Here is an 18,737-nt window from a genome sequence, read left to right on the forward strand (position 1 = left end):
TATTTCACAAACTTTGAAGGAACACTTAGGCAGGGAATAATTTTTTGGGCGAGTAGCTCGAGGACTCGAAATATATTTACAGTACAAAAACGTATACCAAGGACTATCTACGGAATGTCTCCATTTCAGTCTTGTCAAGGGGTTTTTAAATCAAAGGGTGTTTTAACCGTGTGCGGTCTGTACATTTTTGAGGGAATATTATGTGTTTTTAAGAGTATATATTTACACGATAATAACGTTAACCAGGATCATAGCACCCGCACGGGAAACATTTTGTATCCAACACACAGACTAACACTATCTGAAAAGAGTCCGTACTATATGGGTAAAAAATTCTTTAATAAACTAGGAAACCACATTAAAAAAGCAAGAATTGAAAAATTGTTTAAGAATAAATTAAAACAGATGTTAATTGAGTTAGAGCCTTATAGTATTAGAGACTATTTAAATATGTAGCAACAGTACCTTTTAGTGTAATATGTCCTTTGTCAATTGTTTTTTAACGCCATTTTATTTCGTATTCTTTATACATGTGCATGTATCAGAATGTAATTTGAAATAAAGAAATAAATTTAAAAAATAGTTGGGAACGCGTCAAAGTTTTACAGCATGAAACAATATATTATGATGACAAAGCCTTCCTCTGTAATAATTCTAATAAACAATTATAATTAAGAGTGTCGGAAGTTTGGTAGACAATAATAGTCTTTTCATTAGTTCTTACATTATGGTTCGTATGTTGAAGCATTTTAATTGAGGTGTAGATTAAATAGAATTTGAACGTTTTTTCGTTCCGAAAAACGATAGACTGACTGTTGAGGGTTTTGGGTGGTGAGAGAGGGTTGTGGACTTACCAAGACCAGGTGGAAATCGGGGACACGAGCAGCAGACATACGGGCACGAAGACCGCGCGCATTGCATCACTTAGCCGCGTGCCCCATCACTGCACGCGCCGCGACATGCAACCGCTTCCACAAGCACAATGAAATGAACAACTACTGCCTCGACGAGCACTAAAGCTCTAACCAACGCTTGCGCCGAATTTCAGAGTCGAAAAAGCTTAGGGGTGCTTAAGACGCTGGTACTGAGCCAAGCGTCGTGAGCGAACTCTTGGAAAACTGCGCCAATCCGGACCGGCGTCGTCTTTATACAGCAGTGCGCTCCAGAAATTATTTGCGCCAAACCCACTAATATCACTGATTCTATGTCAATATTTCGAATTGTGAATGCTTTCCGTGTTTGCGTGGCGGCGAAACCTACCTACATTAATTGAGAGTTATTTCGGGCAATAAGGGCAAGCAGTATTAAAATTTGTGATATATTGACACGCCAAATACGGGATCGCTTAACAACGATCCTGCACGGCAGCGATTCTGTACAGCTTTATTTTTACCTAAAACTGCCAGTTGCCATTTTTAACATCCGCTTGTAGGTTATTTCATTGTATGCACAACCTAGTTTCATTTGCTACCCGTTTTATGAGTTTTGAATCAAAAGACTGTTTTTTTAAATGATCCAAATTAAAATTTCTCCGTTAAGGTTCACTTACGGTCATTTGTTTTAAAGACAAAACATAGTCTTTCTTCATTCTCATAACCATCCTTGTTTAAGTATAAGGCCCGAATTCAAGAACGACACTCAACCATCACACACTAAAATCCAACTCATCTCATCCTAACAGTATTCAGAAACCATTTTCTTAAATGAGTGACTAAACTGTCCCTAACTTTGAATTGAAGACATGCGCGTTAAGTACCATAAGTGAGTGAGAAATTTGGGCTTTTCGTCTCTTCATAGCGTACTCAAGATTTATTTTGGTGCATTTTGACCAATTAAAATCCGGCAGTTTCATCAAGTTGCAAGTTTCCCTGGAATGATTGTATGTATAAATGGCACCCACATTGAAATAGCAAGCGAAGGTGGATCAAATGCATGAACAATGAAGCTGTAGCTGGACCGAACTTAAGGATATTATTATTAATTAGCCAGGTTCTGATCATGATATCAGACTTTTTATGGCAGTTCCATGGAGATAGTGCTTATGCCCAGAATAGGCATATGTATACTTCAGAAACATCGAAAAACCCAAAAAGAGGAGCCGAGCAGCGATATAATAACGCATATATTTTAACAAGGAATGTTATTCAAGGCGCTTTTGGTGTATGGAAAGGTCGTTTTAAACGTTTAGAAGTGCTTGGAAGTATCATTACGACATTCCACCAGAATTGTTGCTGCTACAGCGGTGGTTCTTAATATTGCCATTGCCACCAGCCAGAAGTTAAATATAAGCATATTCTCGATAGTTTTATATTCAATTTCATCTTCACTTGCTCCGCCTGTGACTGCTGCTTCTAGTATGTCCTCCATTGTAAATATTAAGGTGAAATGCTTAAACAGCATCCAAAATCCAATAAAGGTAAACAATACAAAGTCAACAATTTAAAATTAACTTAATTCTGTAAGGTTGGCCACAGGAGTTAAGTTAGACACTTTTAAAATGGAAAGCAGTGAAGCAGATAACGCTAGTGAAGCAATAAAATAAAGAGTAATTTTATCACTGAATGACCGTATTTATAACTTCTAATAACTCGCCATCATAGTAACAAAACAAATGAGATATTATTATACGTTTTGAAATGAATAAATGAATCGGATTCCATTCAAGAAACTGAAACGATAAGTATATTTTTCCGACTGTATGCTTATTATTGACGCAGTTGCAACCTAAGTGCAAACATAATTACGCCAATACTCATATTTCCACTACATTGCTTAGTTCACAATTAAATAATTAAATTCTTCGTGCGTGTGATAGTAACAATAGTAAAGTAGCAGTTTAGACGAGTATATGAAGTGTTTCCGAATGATGTGCAAATATTTTAAGGGTTTTTTGGTGCCAATTTTGGAGCACGTTAGAAACTAGTCGAGAATGGTCTGTGATGGCCTCTACTTGCCCAGTTCCTCTGTCTGAATGAAGGAAATTAACGACCCTTGTTTGTTTTTCTCGTAAGAGTGTTACTCCCGATAGCAAGTGCCATCAATAATGGAACCCACTGTAATAATTAAAAATTTATATTAAATAATAGGTCAGCGTTCTGCTAATTGAAAGGAAACTTGGTTAAATAGTTTAAATAACATATAAATTGTGCTTTCAATGCACTTTTTATCCTCCATGTATCTTTGTGTTAATATATCTTTTCAATATTTTCTACGAATATTTGCGACCTAATTCTCATATTCTTTTTACATATGGCAATGATTCCTTGAATAGTTCTGCATGGCATTATTATATATGAACCACTTTTAGTGGCCAATTGTTAATGATGCCAGTTTTCTTGGATTTGAGAAAATTTAATTCATGTGCGGAAAGACGCAACCATATCTGGATCCAGCCGTGCAGATGATGCTGGTGAAGATGATCTCTTCTTAGCATTTTTTACCATTTCTAACACCATATTATTTTTTTTTCTTCATTTGTTTGGGTCTAGCTATTAACAAGTCTTTGTCGATGTGACATATACATACAGATTCATCTATATAAGAAGCGAGGTTCCTACAGCTACAACCATTTCTCGCTTCTCAATTTACATTTTTTCAGTCTCTCCAATCTCCATCTGGTAGATCTCTTGATTCCATAGCTACTTCTCCCTATTTCTAACTCCTTGGTTGTTTAACGCGCTTTCTGCGCTCAAGAGGAATCCATTTCCATATTTTCTTTGCTGATCGATTTCCATCCTTTCTTAGGATGTGCCCCTTTTAGATTAATATTTTTATATCTATTGTGTCTAGAATATTATTTTCAAAGTTGATCGGTGGTCGTATAGTATCAGTTCTCACGTGATCTGGTCTGGAAATATAACAGCTTCATCTGAAAAAATCAATTTCAACCTATCGTTATCTCTTTTATTCATTTCCCTAGTACCCGTAAGTTCACATACTTTTCACGACCTTTTTATTAATGATAATTTTTGTCTTTCCCATTATTTCTCAGCTCCAAAGAAACGGGCTTAGTTGCCTAATTACTCATTGACCTATCTTGTTAGTGATGTCTCCGGCACAAGAGGGAGTACTTCCAAGGTATCGAATTGAAGAACAACCCTTGATCTTATCGTGTTACTTATTATCATCTTTTTCTTCTAAATTAATATCTTCGCATCTTAATCAGTCACTCACTAATTCCCCATTTGCTTACTTAAATCCATATCAGTAGAGTCTTTCCCAAATGTAATGTAGACTTTTGCAATGACTTTGGAAAAAAACGTAGGAATAAAAGTCACAATAACCAAGAATTGGTTAATATGACTTTAATTTATGGAAAATATAATAGAAAAAAGCTACAAGCTGAAATGGTATAGATCGACAGATTTCGGATTCGTCTTATTTCACATGTTCAATCTTCCACCAAGATTAACTTAACACTTAGTGTGACAGTTGGAAACGTAACAATAGCACAATTTCAGAGGATTATTTGTGTACTAACTAAAATCTCAAAAATTGGAGATTGTTAAAAATCAAGTATTGCGGTCGACAAAGCACAACCTGTCACGAAGACTATTGCGGAATAACTTCTTGAAACATTGTCCTGGGTACAGCAACTCTCAATATCTTAGTCGAAGAGCAACCAAACCATCTTCTAAGGTCCTTCAAGAGTTCTAAGAGTTCAGACGTCTAACAGATCTTCCATGAGTTTTCCCTCATTTATTAGGCTCAGTAATTCGTATTTTTCACCTATCATGATATGGCATATGTACCTTGTTTTTCTCTCCATAATGATGGTTAATAACTCTTTCGACTGTTTTATTTATTTTAATACCTATCTTTTGGTTTAGTTTGTCACTCGGCGAATCCATGAGATGCGATGCATGCGGCAATATAAATACATCTCAAAAGCTCCTTCTATCAGTCATCGGAGCGAGAGTCCAGCCTTCACATCCGAACAGCAATACACTGAAGATATAGCACCTGACCACGTACTCTCAACTCCAAACTCAAATCAAGGCTGGTAAAAAACTGTTTCATTCTGGTGAAAATTGTTCTAGCTTGCTCTATTCTATATTGTATTTCCTGTTTTGTGTCGCATAGCGAGTTGATTATGGTGCCAAAATATTTGAGGGACGAGACTTGGTCGATATTTCTTCCATTGATCAAAAGCGTTTCGGTGATCTGTACCTTAGAGAAAACGATCAACCTGGTCTTTGAAACGTTCATGTGTAGTCCATCATTTTTTGCAAGTCTTATTTGTTGTCGGCTATCACCGCGATGCTATCTGACTATATGTGTGACTACATTCACCTTAATACCTCCTAAATTCTGCAATAGAGCTTCTCTGAGAATGACTGCGCGTAAATGTTAAAAGAAAAGTGTTAAAGAAATAGTGTTTTGATTGATGATTATTAATTATCTGGAAAACTGTGAATTCTTCTGACATAAATTTTACTGAAGATGTTGTTCTCCTAATTAGAAATTTATTAAAAAGCCGCAAATAAACTTCAGACTTCAGACTTGCATCGATCTACATTAAAAAGGCAGTTATTTGGACCGAGCCAGAGTCAAACAACCTAATTTAAAGACAATATTCTATATGGTTGAAGCGGATACATACATATACGGAAATATTTTATTTTGTCACCAATTTAGGATAGTTGGACAGAGCTCGTTTCTTCGCGTCTTTTGTTATAATCTGTCTCAGAAGAAGTCCCAACTTTTCAGACAATATTGAGGCTGCAATTAATTAAGCGCTTTGGCGAATTATCTACCCATTTTAAGTGGTTACATCTCGGAGTATGTAACTAAATGCACCTGTTCGAAAAGCTGATTACTCAACTTATTATAAACGAAACGTACGCCAGTACGAGTATTTGAGCGAATGTATGGGATCCATAGCAGAACTTGGCAGAACAAAACATGCTTCAATGCTCTCTATATTTGCCGACTTGTACGCATCTCATTGTGCGGCTGAAAAAGCATGAACAACAGCTTATATGAATGTTAAAACTATTAATAGATATTAACAAAGGCTAGTCAAATTTAGTAAAAATCAGTAGGTAGTACATATCCTAAATAGACCAAAAATTGAAGAAACATTTAACTTAGTTGAAAAATAATCAAAATCCACATTTTAAAATTGTCGTTAACTTTGCTAACGCTTAAGGCGACCTAGTTGGCCATGAATACCTTTTTTTTTGTTGGTCCAGGATATGTTTGATAAGGTTTCTTCAATTCGCTTTTTCAATCACTGAGACTCTACGTACATTTTTACATATTCAAACGCTTTTTCAGTAGTCGTTTATTTCATTAAATTTTAACTTGAATACCATTATGATACTGTTTTTTCATTAATTTTCAATGCCTATCAGTTTTTAGGGCCACTCAGCTAGATAAACACTGTCGCTTCAAATGTGCTGTTGGTTTTCCGTGTTTCTTCTTTAGGCCCGTTAAGAACTTGACGCTTGTCAGTTCTATTTCACTTAACTGAAAATCCCATTGGGCTCGAGCAGTTTTTTCGGGTGTATGATTCCTCTAAAATCTTTTGCTACGACATCAAAAATGTTATTCCAAAAGGTAAAAGGAAACTCTAACTTAATACTCTTATCCCATTAGCACTGTAACATATGGTGTACAGTTCTTGACGAGTCGGATTGGTAAATCTTCTTATTTAATGAATAGAATAAACGAAAGAAACGAATTATAATCCACAAAACCAGTGCACCGAGTAGCATAATTAAATCAGATCAAATGGGCAATGGAGAGAAGATACTCGGAGATATCTCCTGTCAATCGTAAATCGGCCGAAGCTACTTGTCGATGGGGCCTTATTTCACCGCTGCTGCTCCGAATTAACCTTGGGCAACAGCGAAATAAACCAGCAGGAGAAGTCGTTTTTTGTCGCCAGTGACAGCAAAATGCGAGCGCGAACCAAGGCACAGGAATTCGCAGATTCCTGCAGCCACCGACTGCTGGCACTTCGACGTCTTGGGAACAGGACCTGGAAAAATGAGAATATCTTTAATTGACCAGCTAACGGTTGTTTGTGTTCAATTTGCCCGAGATCAATCAGAACTAACAGCTGAACAAAAATAGCACAATGAAACTAAAAACTTGATAAAATACCCTTTATCTAAGGGCTCTAAAATCTTAAAAACTAAAAAGATGGCTGGCAAGAGTAAAAATATTTGTGTGGAAGTTAATATACTGTTATAAAAGTATATTTACAACAAAGTCTAATTCACTTCGGAATCAGGCGAATTAAGAAGTCGTCAACTTAATAATAGATAAGAATAGCATGTTCTATACCAAGACTAAGAAAGATTTTTTGCTCTCTCATACTTAGCAAATGTTATATACAAAGTTCGTCACTAAATTGGGAAATTGGGTATGCTGGTTTTAAATTTCTTTAAATTGGTTTTCAATTTCTGTTAGTTGATGAATTGAACCACTAAAACGGCCCTAAATCTGGTCACAAATACGACGATTGTCAAACCGAATTCGTTATTCACAAAGAATACAAGAAAATAACATCATAAAATATATTATAGGTAAATTTCGTTGAGAACAAATTCGTATGAACGACTGATCTTCTTTGTCTCAATGCTCTCAACGCAACAAATGTTTGTCTGTGTAAAAACTACGACTTTTAATTATTTATTTAATTTTTTCTAATTACTAATTAAAACAGAAAAATCTCGGAGTTTTCAATTTTTGCTTTTCTTCATAGCGAAAATAAATTTTTGACGAATTATATTAGCAAATGGAAAATCTCAGTATGTTATCTTATATTATATTTTCCCGATGAAATAGCATATCCACTTGTCGCACTTGGGCTCTGTTCATTTTTTTCTGTTCACCAATTGTTAATTTTTGCTTCCATTCTGTTCTTCCAAATGAATTTGTATAAAGTACTTTACACTTGGAACGTCATACAAAAAATGCAATTCCTAGAAGAAAAACCACATCAGACATAAAAATTGATGTGTTGTAACGTTCTGTCATAAAACAAACTCCTGTATTTTAGATGGTTTCGCGTTCTCCTATAAATAATTTGTTTCGGTTTCTTCAACTGAACTATTTAAGTAAAATTTTGGCCGCAGAGATTTGGTTCTGGGAAGTTACGGAATGCAGAAAAAGTAGTAGATGAAATCAAAATGTCACTAAAACCTGACCAATTTGCAAAAAACTAATTCATAAATTTCATAACATAGAGTGCGTTTCTTATAGGTGTTATTTTTGCGTAGCTAAGAGGTAGAACTAAAAGATATATCTTAAAATATGATTACGTGTCGATACTGAATCATAAACTTGCCACTCCAATAAGTTGGGAAGAATTAAATGGGCCAAAAATGTAGATCGCCTTGTGAGTTTCCAGAGCAAAGATAAAATATCTGAAAGTCAATGCAAAATCTTATCACATGAGCTTTATCTTAGAACAGAACAAAATGCTTGTTTTACAATCATTGAACTCCTTTAGAATACTTGTTTAATCAGAAAGTTCGCGTGCATCTTCAAAAACTATTTATTTACAAAAATTCCTACTTGTGGTTTTAGAAGATTCGTTTTTCGCCAAACTTTTAGCTTCTCGGCATAATTAGGTTGTTTGTGTGGAATATTTGATATACTTGGCGATCTCCTAACGAAGTTTATCTTCATACATGTTAAATTTTGATTTTATTTATTTATTTATATATGTAATATAATATAATCTAATTTATAATGTATAACAAATATGTGTCTGGACGAAGTTGGTTCTCTGTACATTTCAAAAAAAATAAAAAATATTGAAACATAATTATTCTAAGCAAAACAACTTCGTAAGTTAAAGCAAATTTTGAATATGAATCTAATTGTAATATTTGGCGGTACTTTTCGTTTGCCAAATGATTATTGACACGTGTAAAAGCACACAGTGCTTTCGCACAGCACAGCATAAAAAGTGTTTTTCGAAGAAGTTATCTTCAAAAATGCAGTTGGTTAAACATCAACCGTAAATGATGCTAATTTTTTTTGTCCGAAATTGTAAAATATGGCTCTCAACATCATGGGGCTTGAACAGGACGGTGCAACACGCCATACAGCCAGAGAAATCTGTTGAATTACTGCAATAATAATTTCCTGGTCGTGCCATTTCCTTTTCTGGAGATCGGCATCGGCCATCCAGATCTGAAGCTTTCGCACGTTTTTTTTGGGTGATTTTAAAGGTAGAAGTCCATATGAACAAACCGACAACGATTGCAGCTTTCAAAGACGATATTTAGCGCTGCCTCACTGAAGCTCCGCAACAGTTTCTGAAACTCATGGTCTCTTCATTATTCAATAAATGTTCGAAACGTGCCACGAATATATTTAATATAAAACTCAAACCCAACTTTCTTTTTGGTTGGCACAGACATTTTTGTGTATTATGTTTCTCTTTAGGAAGCTACTATACAGCTGATATGCAATTACTCCGGCTAGCTGAGCGGGCTAATAATCACCAATAATTTCTAATAACAAAACAGAAGTTGATGTTCGTTATAGATAAGTGCAATTAGATCTCTAAACGCACTTGTCAACTCTAATCAATTTTTGTTAACCTGAACCTGTAACTGTTATTTTATTTGCATCATAGATAATTAAAAACATTGCTTGGCGCTTTATTCGTCTTTGTAAATTACAATGCGATGAATAAAAGCGCTAAAACATCACATTCTTCATGCAATTTATTATAAATGAATTTACTTAATCCTCCATAAAAAAAAATTACAAAAACTCCGTATCTAGAACAGTACGTATGGGAGACAAAAAAACAAAGCAAGAACAGACGCTGATGTTCTCTAAAGAAGACGAGCTGGGCAAATAATTTTAAACCTAAATAGACTAACAACGTCTTCCATGCGCACACAATAGCAATAGGTTGCGTCGAAAAAATGAGTAAAACAACCCACACATATTTTCATCGTAACCGAAAAAATATTATGATTTTATCCATTGCCAAACCTTCCTGACATATTCTACTTTTTATATTTAACTTATTTCTGTTTCTAAAAGTTAAACGGTCAGCAAATGAATAAATTGGCCTTCCATACCCATTAATCAAGCAACTCATTCATTTTTAACGTCTTAAATCAGGAATTTCTATTAGTGGGATTACTCACTTTAATTAGTTACCTATAATAAATATTTTAAGCGTTAATGGTTTCGAAATATTTCTTCCTGAGTGTAAATAAAACTGATGAGGTTTGTGGCTTTGTCATGACTTGCATTGCATTATCGAGAATTAGCAAGTTTCTGCGCATCTGCACTAAGCGTTACTTGCAAAGTGATAGTTGGATATAATTTTATTATGGTCCGTAAGTAATAAAAGATTCTAAGAAGCACGTATCCGCACTCAAGCAATACCATCTTAAATAATACCTACTAAGAAAATAGCCAATGTTTTCAAATCATCACGTTGGCACCAGCTTTGATCTTCTCTGAACGAAGCACGTAAATTTTTCACGCATTTCAAAGAGTCCTAAGAAATCCTCAACGCGCAATGAGCTCATTGTATTACCACTGTTCTCGTAAGATAAATCTTTCACAAGACAAAAGTTAAATGGTGTTAAATCTGGTAGATAAAGTGGCTGGTGTCAGTTAGGCAACGAGCGGGGAAAATCTCATGGAATGCGTGCTGAATCGAGGGAGTGGACTTTTTAATTCAATAGTAAGTTGAAAATGCCAATTAATTACTCGACCAGGTTTTCGTTGCTAGTAATTCAAATGCTTTTGAATTCTTATTTCAACACATTTTCCTAGCAAACCAGTATTTTGGATTAAATCCTTCTCTATACATCTAAAAATATATTTCTCATTGACCAGACTTTCTGAGTTTATTTACCATCTACTTAATTGAACAGATGTCAGTCACTTGAAAATTTTCAGGTGTAAACATTATTTATTACCGTAAACTTAGATTTATGACCAGCTTATGGTCGGAATTTTTTCGGATAACTTCACAGTTTATATTTGAAATGGTTTATTTTGACTGAGAGAAAAATACCCAAATTCGCGAAACTGTAAAGTTAGTTTCCTCTATGGCTAAGTGTTGTAAATAAATAGCACATCTTTTTTAGTATGGTGGTCCAATTTATATGCACTATTTACAGTTGAAGTAATATTTCATTTAATGCATAATTGAAACTTAATTTTTGACTTTAAAATATATAATTGATCATTGTGACTAATGGATATTATTGATACCTCAAATTTGATATGTGCAAAAGGCAAAGTTAAGGGCGTACTTCAAGTCCGAAATACCCAGAACGAAATCATTAAGTTTCAGGTATGCTTCTTCAAATACCTAGTGACTTAAACATTCAGTGTATTATTTTTATTTTTATGCTTGCAGAAAGTAGTTCAATATACCTACCTAAGTTTTAACATTTACGCTGTTCCATGCGACACAGCATTCATATATGTTTTTTCAGCCCAACTTTATTCATAAATTAATTGTTTCAATGTACAATATCCAACACTAAAATCCTACAACATATAACCTATATGACACTGCATCCTTATAACTTATTCCTATATCTCAAAAAAGTCCGTCACACAATCACCTCTTTTTTTATTAGAAGGAGCACCGTTGGGCCAAGTGTCCGGCACACGCACAGATCTCTTGACGCTTATCTAACCTAACTTCAACTAAAGTTTAAACTAACCTACTCAAATGAGTCCATTCTACCCCAACGCTTAGATAACACTCCAACAATGAATGCCCAGAACGCTTAGCGGCCCCGTCGAAGAGCGCCCCAGACAGTCACAAAGAAGAGGTAGCGCGCAGAGCTTCGACCGAACCGCCCCCCTTACTGGTCCTAGGCACTGAACCAGACCCAGAGTCGCAGATACCGCCCCTTAATCTGAAGTTTAAATGCCCAGTTGCACATTGCAGTGCCTTTTTCCCACTCTGTCATACACCTCATATAATTCTCTCCCATTCTTACTACTCGACCAGAGTATCTGTCACTCTTCCCCGTTTTACACAGACTGTTTACCGCCACCCGTTTTACACAGAAACCGCAAATTTATCAGGACCTTTCCAATGGCTGCGATCTCCATGTCATGTCATTCGCACTATTATCACCTCATTCAACCCATTCATCACTAACCTTCTCACAATCGCTCCACACATCAATAGCCCTTCTCTCACCCGCAGTTGCCACATCACACCACACATTCCAAACAGTATTCTCTCCCTACGCTTGTGCGTAGAGACCCGCTCCGCCATTCCCACCTTTACTCTCCATCCCTACTCACTATAAAATCGATGCCTACTGAAACACTTCAGCCAGTACACGACCTGGAGGGTTTACGTGAAGGACAGAGTAGAGTTGTTTTTGTTGATTATCTTCATGATTTCTGGCTACAGTCTCAGCATCAAATGGATAATATTTAAGTTCATTCCTTCTACCAGATCAGTCATCTACGCGTTGTAGCGCCGGAACTAAAAGTGTTGACCCAATTTTTGTAATTGTTAGTATCAACTCAAGGGGATTGGCAAAGATTGACATATCGAGGATTAAAAATAAATTCAACTTTAACCATATGGGTTGTTCATTTCAAAATATTCAATTAAACTCTTACAGCAACTATATTTAAATCAGGTTTCATTATTTGGATCCCGGCTTTTCATAATCTGCTTCGTAAAATAACCACTCAAAAACAACTACTGAAAGACATATTTCGCTCTGATAAAGAAAGTATCTGAACACTCGTGTTTACTCTCCTAGATCTTTCTATATCAGATTTAACTAACTCGTACCATCGTTTACCAAATTCTGCTCGAACCGTGAGCTCCCAGCAAAATCCGAGACAGTGGATTCACAATTCACATCACATTCACATTTCGTTACGTATTTTTAATATTTACTTCTATGTTAAATAATACGCTTGGCTCATCTGTTATAAACATTTGTTGTCATCATAAACTATTATTCTATCTATTCTGTTTAAATTTTGTTGTTGGTATTGAACAATTTTTGACTTAAAAAAATCTACCAAACGAATGATTTAAGCAAGCAGATAAGCTAATAAAAACCTCCAGGCTGCAGAAGCCTATGGTAATTTAAGTATTGGCAATTTGATGTTAATTAAACATCCACCTTCAGGAGCGATTGGACCAGACTTGTAAATGTAAAAATGCTAACTGTCAAGATCAAAAATTGATAATAAAATAATAAATCTTCAAAATCTTGGAAGCAAATTCTATTTCGCATACCTCGCAGGATAATCGGATTTTGTTCAGTTTATTCTGAACTAAAATATTCAGCCATCACGTATCATAACTTGTGTGAAGCAAATCGCATTAACAATGAACCAATTTCTTCCCATAATTTTATTGTCAAGGTGTGGTAGTGTAATACTTTTTTAAAAAAGGCGTGCTCTAAACATCAAAATATATTTACACACTATCGACAGAATAGGCACCTTCACACTTACGATCCATCGTGGGAGACTGCAACGCCCCGTTCAGTTCCTACCAGTTTTCTAGGTAATACTTTCACGCTCCTATAGTTTTTCCAACCTGCTCTTGCTTATAGCTGTTAATCTGTCTTAGCTCCTCATCAACAGTCACGTCATCACTTCTCATGTCTCTTCTTTGTTGCATTTTCCACATAGCAGCTTTGCTTAATTTCGATTCTCTCTTGGTTCTTAGGCAGTATCTGTTTTGACTCTCTAGCAGGGCAGTAGTGATGGTCTCATTTAAGACATTGTTCTGTTTTAGCTTCCTGTTCAGTACCATCTAGCAACCATCCATGTCCGCCGGACTCTTCGGTGGTATGTTGTCGCCGGTCTTTTTGATCAGCTTATGCCGTTCCTTACCAATGTGAATCATTAATTTGACTCGTACAATCCTGATCACTTCGGGTGGCTACCTTGTTCAGTACTGACACATCTCTATGTATCATTTGTCGGTTATATACTTTGCACTTATTAAACAAACGGGTTGGAAATGAGATAACTAAATCTTAAAACTTTTATTTTTGCAGTTATTATTTTTTTATTTTGTAAAGTTTTGTGTCGCCTATCTCACATTTTATACCTAGGTACCTGAGTAACTTATTTTACTGATAATTGGGTCTGTTATACATGAAGTTATAGCGTTTCCGTTTATTCATCTTTAATAACGATAATCTTCCCTATTTTCGAATAATTCAACAAAAGGAATTGTCAAACTGTCGTCTGGATAGTTCTGTTGTAGTTCAATTATTAATGGCATATGCCTTAATGTGTTACGATCTTCCTGCAATTTTTTCAACCAGATTCTTTTCTTCGTTTCTTCATCCGGTCAATTCATATACCTACACAGCCAGGCAAAAAACCCCTTTCATTTTTTTGCTGAATTTTGTACATTTTGACCCAAAACTGTGGTCGATCCGTTTGAAAATTCTGAAGCTCCACGAGCCACGCAATTCGAGCACGAAATCGACAGATTTTACATGTATACTCACAAGTTATCCTCTCACATGCCAGGCACATGGGAAAGATGTTGGTGATTAGAACGCTGCAATTTTAGCGACAAGCTCTTGGATCAGCACGATTTTCGCCAACTTTTGAACTCGCGAGAGGGGCGACATTCTCGAACCGCGAGAAGTCATTGTAAGTGTAAATATGCCTAAACGAACCCATGTGGAAGCTATAGACTCTGTAGTGTGCCACCCGTCATTTTTTGCACATATGTTACCGTCGAATCGAACATCAAAGTGATTTAAGACACAAATGCACTCTACTTTTTCAAATAATGAAATACATTAGCATTATAAATAGTGACATGCTTGGTGGTCTTTATTTAGAACAACGTTCCCAATTGGCCACATCTTTCTAGGCCCTAACATCCAAAGGACGTTTGTGTTGAGAAAGATATGGTATGTTTTTATAAAAGCTGTAGTGATAGAAGGTCTCAATGCTTTAGCATTGTGAGGACTACTGGCTAAACTATATCGAAATTAAAACAATAAGACATTGTGAAATAAAACGGTTACGACTTGTTCGATGCTACTCAAGCTAAAACCAAAGATCCATAGGAAATCGGAATATAAACTTTTCGCGAAGCATTATTCCCATCTTTCAGTCGCTTTACGTCTTATGTTGTGCATTGTCCCTTCAGGCAACCATTTGCATATCGTAGTTTATTCAACGGCAGAACAAAGTGCCACTAGCAATTGATGTGAAAAAGAGGAACGATAAAAAGAAGAAGACCCGACCGAAAGAAGAACTGCCAAGATGAAGTAAGTCCTGTACGGTTAATGGAACGCATTCGGGTTCGAGCTGTCTCTTGGCTGTCTCCTAAATCAGACGCCTGCCTATTAGCAGCGGTATCAAGATAGATTATCGAACTGGGAGTCGTATGTAAATGTTGAAGACCAGAAGAAGAGTATTGATGCCCTGTTGGCGAATTTGTCAATAGAGTGACGCACACGGCATGCAGATTTCAGAATGGGAGACATATAAAGATCTCAATCTTAACTTCCACGTCAATGCATCCCGATAAGGTACTCAGTTAGTCAATTTCCACTCTGAACGAAAATTTGCTGAATTGACTAAAAGTGCGCCATGTGTACTCAAGAGCTGAGTTTGATCATTTAAACGTGCACTTCATATATATAGTTTGAACGAGCTATTAATAAATTTTGATTGGTTGGTGGAAACTTTTACCTAGCTTACAGAGCGTAGACTGAAAGAAGCTTTATATAGTGATAATGGAAAACTTTTATACCATATTGACTAATTTTGATCAAAATCTGAGAAGTTTCCTCAGTGGGCGGCTCCTGTCGGGACTCCTTATAGTTGATATATCAATTATTAATATGCATGAATGTTCATGTTCACGATATACGACGCTATACTCTACATCGAAGATTGCGATTAACCTGTCTGATTTAGAAAAATTTCTAGGGGGATACCCTTTCAACACATTTGCTAATATGTCCCAACAGCTCTCCTCAATTTGAAGTTGTATTTTAAAAAAAATTAGTAATGTGCATATTTATTTACTATCAGTTTGTTCTCTTTATACGCTTCCATTTTTGACTGTTCGCTTTGTTTTAAATAACTTGGGATTTAAACGCGAATAGAAATGACTGTTAGTTCAGAAGGATGTCTTTGAAATTTAGTGATGAGCAAAGCAAGACCGAGATCAAGACTTGCATGGTCTTGATCTTGGTCTTGTTCTTGCATACATAGTCTTGATCTTGGTCTTTCATGTTAAGTCTTGGTCTTGGTCTTGGTCTTGCGGCAAGACTCTTGCAAGTCTTGCTTGCTTGCTTATTATATTGTAATTCAAAATTGTGGACCCGTTGTTTTTCATTGTCACTTGAGACCCAGAAGATCTTCATCCAGAGAAATGGACCATATTTTCATGTAGTGTAATATACATATTCTAACGAAAGTACAACAACAGTGAAATATCTACAGTAAGCTGAAGATATTTAAATATTTTTATTGGATTTATAGAATTTTACTGATGGAAAACAAACTGAATTATTAATAATAATTGATAATAGACATAATTCGTCGCAAGAATTAAATTACATTACTGTTAAAAGCGCTTTAAGGTTTACATTTGCCCTTTAAATTAACATTTTCTCTATAAACAATTAACATTTTTAAGATTTACTGCTTTTCGAATAAGATCTTATGATTAATCGGATTGAAACTTCATTCAATTCAACATGGTGGTCAGTAAATATGTGGAGCCGAATGGTAAATTATTCTGATCATTATGTTCTTAACTGATCTAGCAATTTCCAATGTTATAGAAAGATGTATCGTTTGACTTTCCAGCAACGCTTTGCTTCTGAATGAGCGGAACTCCAGATTTTTTTGGCCAGGAGCCTTGCAAGATCGCAAAAAATATTACGTAGAGGGTCAAGGGTTAGTTAGTTGTCCCGATTTAAACCCCTTTTATATTATACTTTAAGCTTGTTTAAAATAGTTAGTCTACGGGACGCTCGTTCGTAATGCGACAGGTTTTGTTGCAAAAAGTGGCCGCTTGTGTATCACAATAAAGTATCCGAAAATCTAGATCTCCTCAAACAACTTATGTATTGAAGCAGAAGGTTCCTACTTTTAATAAAATTACGGTATAGTTGTAAGTTTTTTGTCTACATAGTTATTTGTTCTATAAATCATTTATATCTAGACAACAAAGAATAATATGTACCTAAACATTTCTTGCATTTACAATTGCTTATTTTAGTTGCCTTATTCAAAAGAGATTCAGACATTTCTAAAGAAACTATAGAGCGTTATTAATTTGGTGCGTCAGCAACAAACTGCGAGCATTTATTCTAAAAGCCGTAGAAGCGTCTCATACTTATTCCACAATGTCTTTATTCCACAAAAATCTTAGCCCTTATTGGGTCTCGTAACCGAAAAGTTTGTTGGTAAAAATATGGAATTATAGGTAGGTACTGCATATTTTGCACTGGTCCAGATAGTTTATTGTTATTATTAAATTATATGAAAACAAAAACAAATCAGCCAAAGTTTAAGCAAATAATATAGATATGTAGAAGTAATTTATAAAGTTCTGTGTATTCTGTTCTTCTAGAATTAGTGCGATTGCGTTCATTATCTCCACTGATTTAAAATTGCGAATTAAGCTCCGGCCAACTTGGTTCCCACAAGCCTCAAAAATGTCTTGGGAAAGCCGTTCTGGTACAGTACGGCAAAAACGCGTCCCGAGAGTTTAAAATGTCCGAAACGACTGCGATTACAGCCGATTTGTTTGTTTTACATTTAATTGAGAATTTTAATCATCGCGTCAGCCGGCCAACAGGACATTTGCTGGGTTCAGATTGAGCTTGAATCGAATGGTTTGGAGGTTTGCGGAATAGCTCACAGTTTGGTAAAAAGTTGCTTCATTAACTGGTCCTATAACGTAACAGCATGATACGAAATCGCAGGTCACATCAATTGAATGTTGCAAGTAACAATCAGATATGACAAATGTGAAGTTTAAATATTCGAAGAACAACGTTTATTAAATATTAGACCATGTATACAATAAACTTATAATAGCGCAATTATTATTAGTCATTTATTAATAACTTAACTACTATAAACAGTCACTGTTTATAGTAGATTTAATAGTACAATTTTAGGGCTAAAATCACCGAAGTAGCCGAACCATCATTATTGAATGTTTGCATTCATACAAGGAAATGTAAATCTCATGTTTAAGTGAATCAACTTTCATAGCGTTAGAGAAGCGGTAACAAAAATTTGGGTTAAGGAATAAGTTTCGTGGATGATATGATTTCTAGACCCAAATTTGACTTTGCCCTGATGACTTATTTTAAAATATTGCCTAGTTTGATTGGCATGTGAAGATATCAGTTGAACGTGCGGACACAAATCTCTTTTTTAACAGTTTTATATGAAACTGGAAGTGGCCATGCTGAGCTTAGCCAGATGTTTTTCTGCAAGCCCAATTAAATCATGTTAGAATCACCTTATGTATTTAGTTCAAGGTTTAATTTTAAATATCATCATGTTATTATGCGTATATTAAAGACTTTGATGCACGCGGTTCGCTTTTCTATCATACCTTTTGACATGATGATAAATACCATCAGCTCACATCTGCAATAAACAAAATTTTTTGAAGTTTTGCTAAAATAACCGACTCTATCATTTATTTTGACAGTGACCTTATCGTTTTTACGCGTGGTCTTATGTGTTTGCATAAAAATATAGTTTTTGGCGATATAAACGACCGGTAG

The 18,737-nt window shown here is 35.4% G+C and overlaps 1 protein-coding gene across 1 annotated transcript in view; it reads right to left on the minus strand.

Moving 5' to 3' along the window:
* LOC109545719 (protein Wnt-6) overlaps positions 1-1,196 on the minus strand; it is a 34,434-nt gene extending 33,238 nt beyond the window's left edge. The window contains exon 1 of the mRNA XM_019916564.2: positions 855-1,196. Coding sequence (XP_019772123.2) covers positions 855-916 — 62 coding nt within the window. The 5' untranslated portion in view covers positions 917-1,196. The remainder of the gene's footprint in view (positions 1-854) is intronic.
* Between the last annotated feature and the right edge of the window lie 17,541 nt (positions 1,197-18,737).

The sequence above is a fragment of the Dendroctonus ponderosae genome, unplaced genomic scaffold (genome assembly GCF_020466585.1).
Source record: "Dendroctonus ponderosae isolate FM_Combo_2020 unplaced genomic scaffold, Dpon_F_20191213v2 Dpon_F_20191213_3, whole genome shotgun sequence".
Classification (NCBI taxonomy): domain Eukaryota; kingdom Metazoa; phylum Arthropoda; class Insecta; order Coleoptera; family Curculionidae; genus Dendroctonus; species Dendroctonus ponderosae.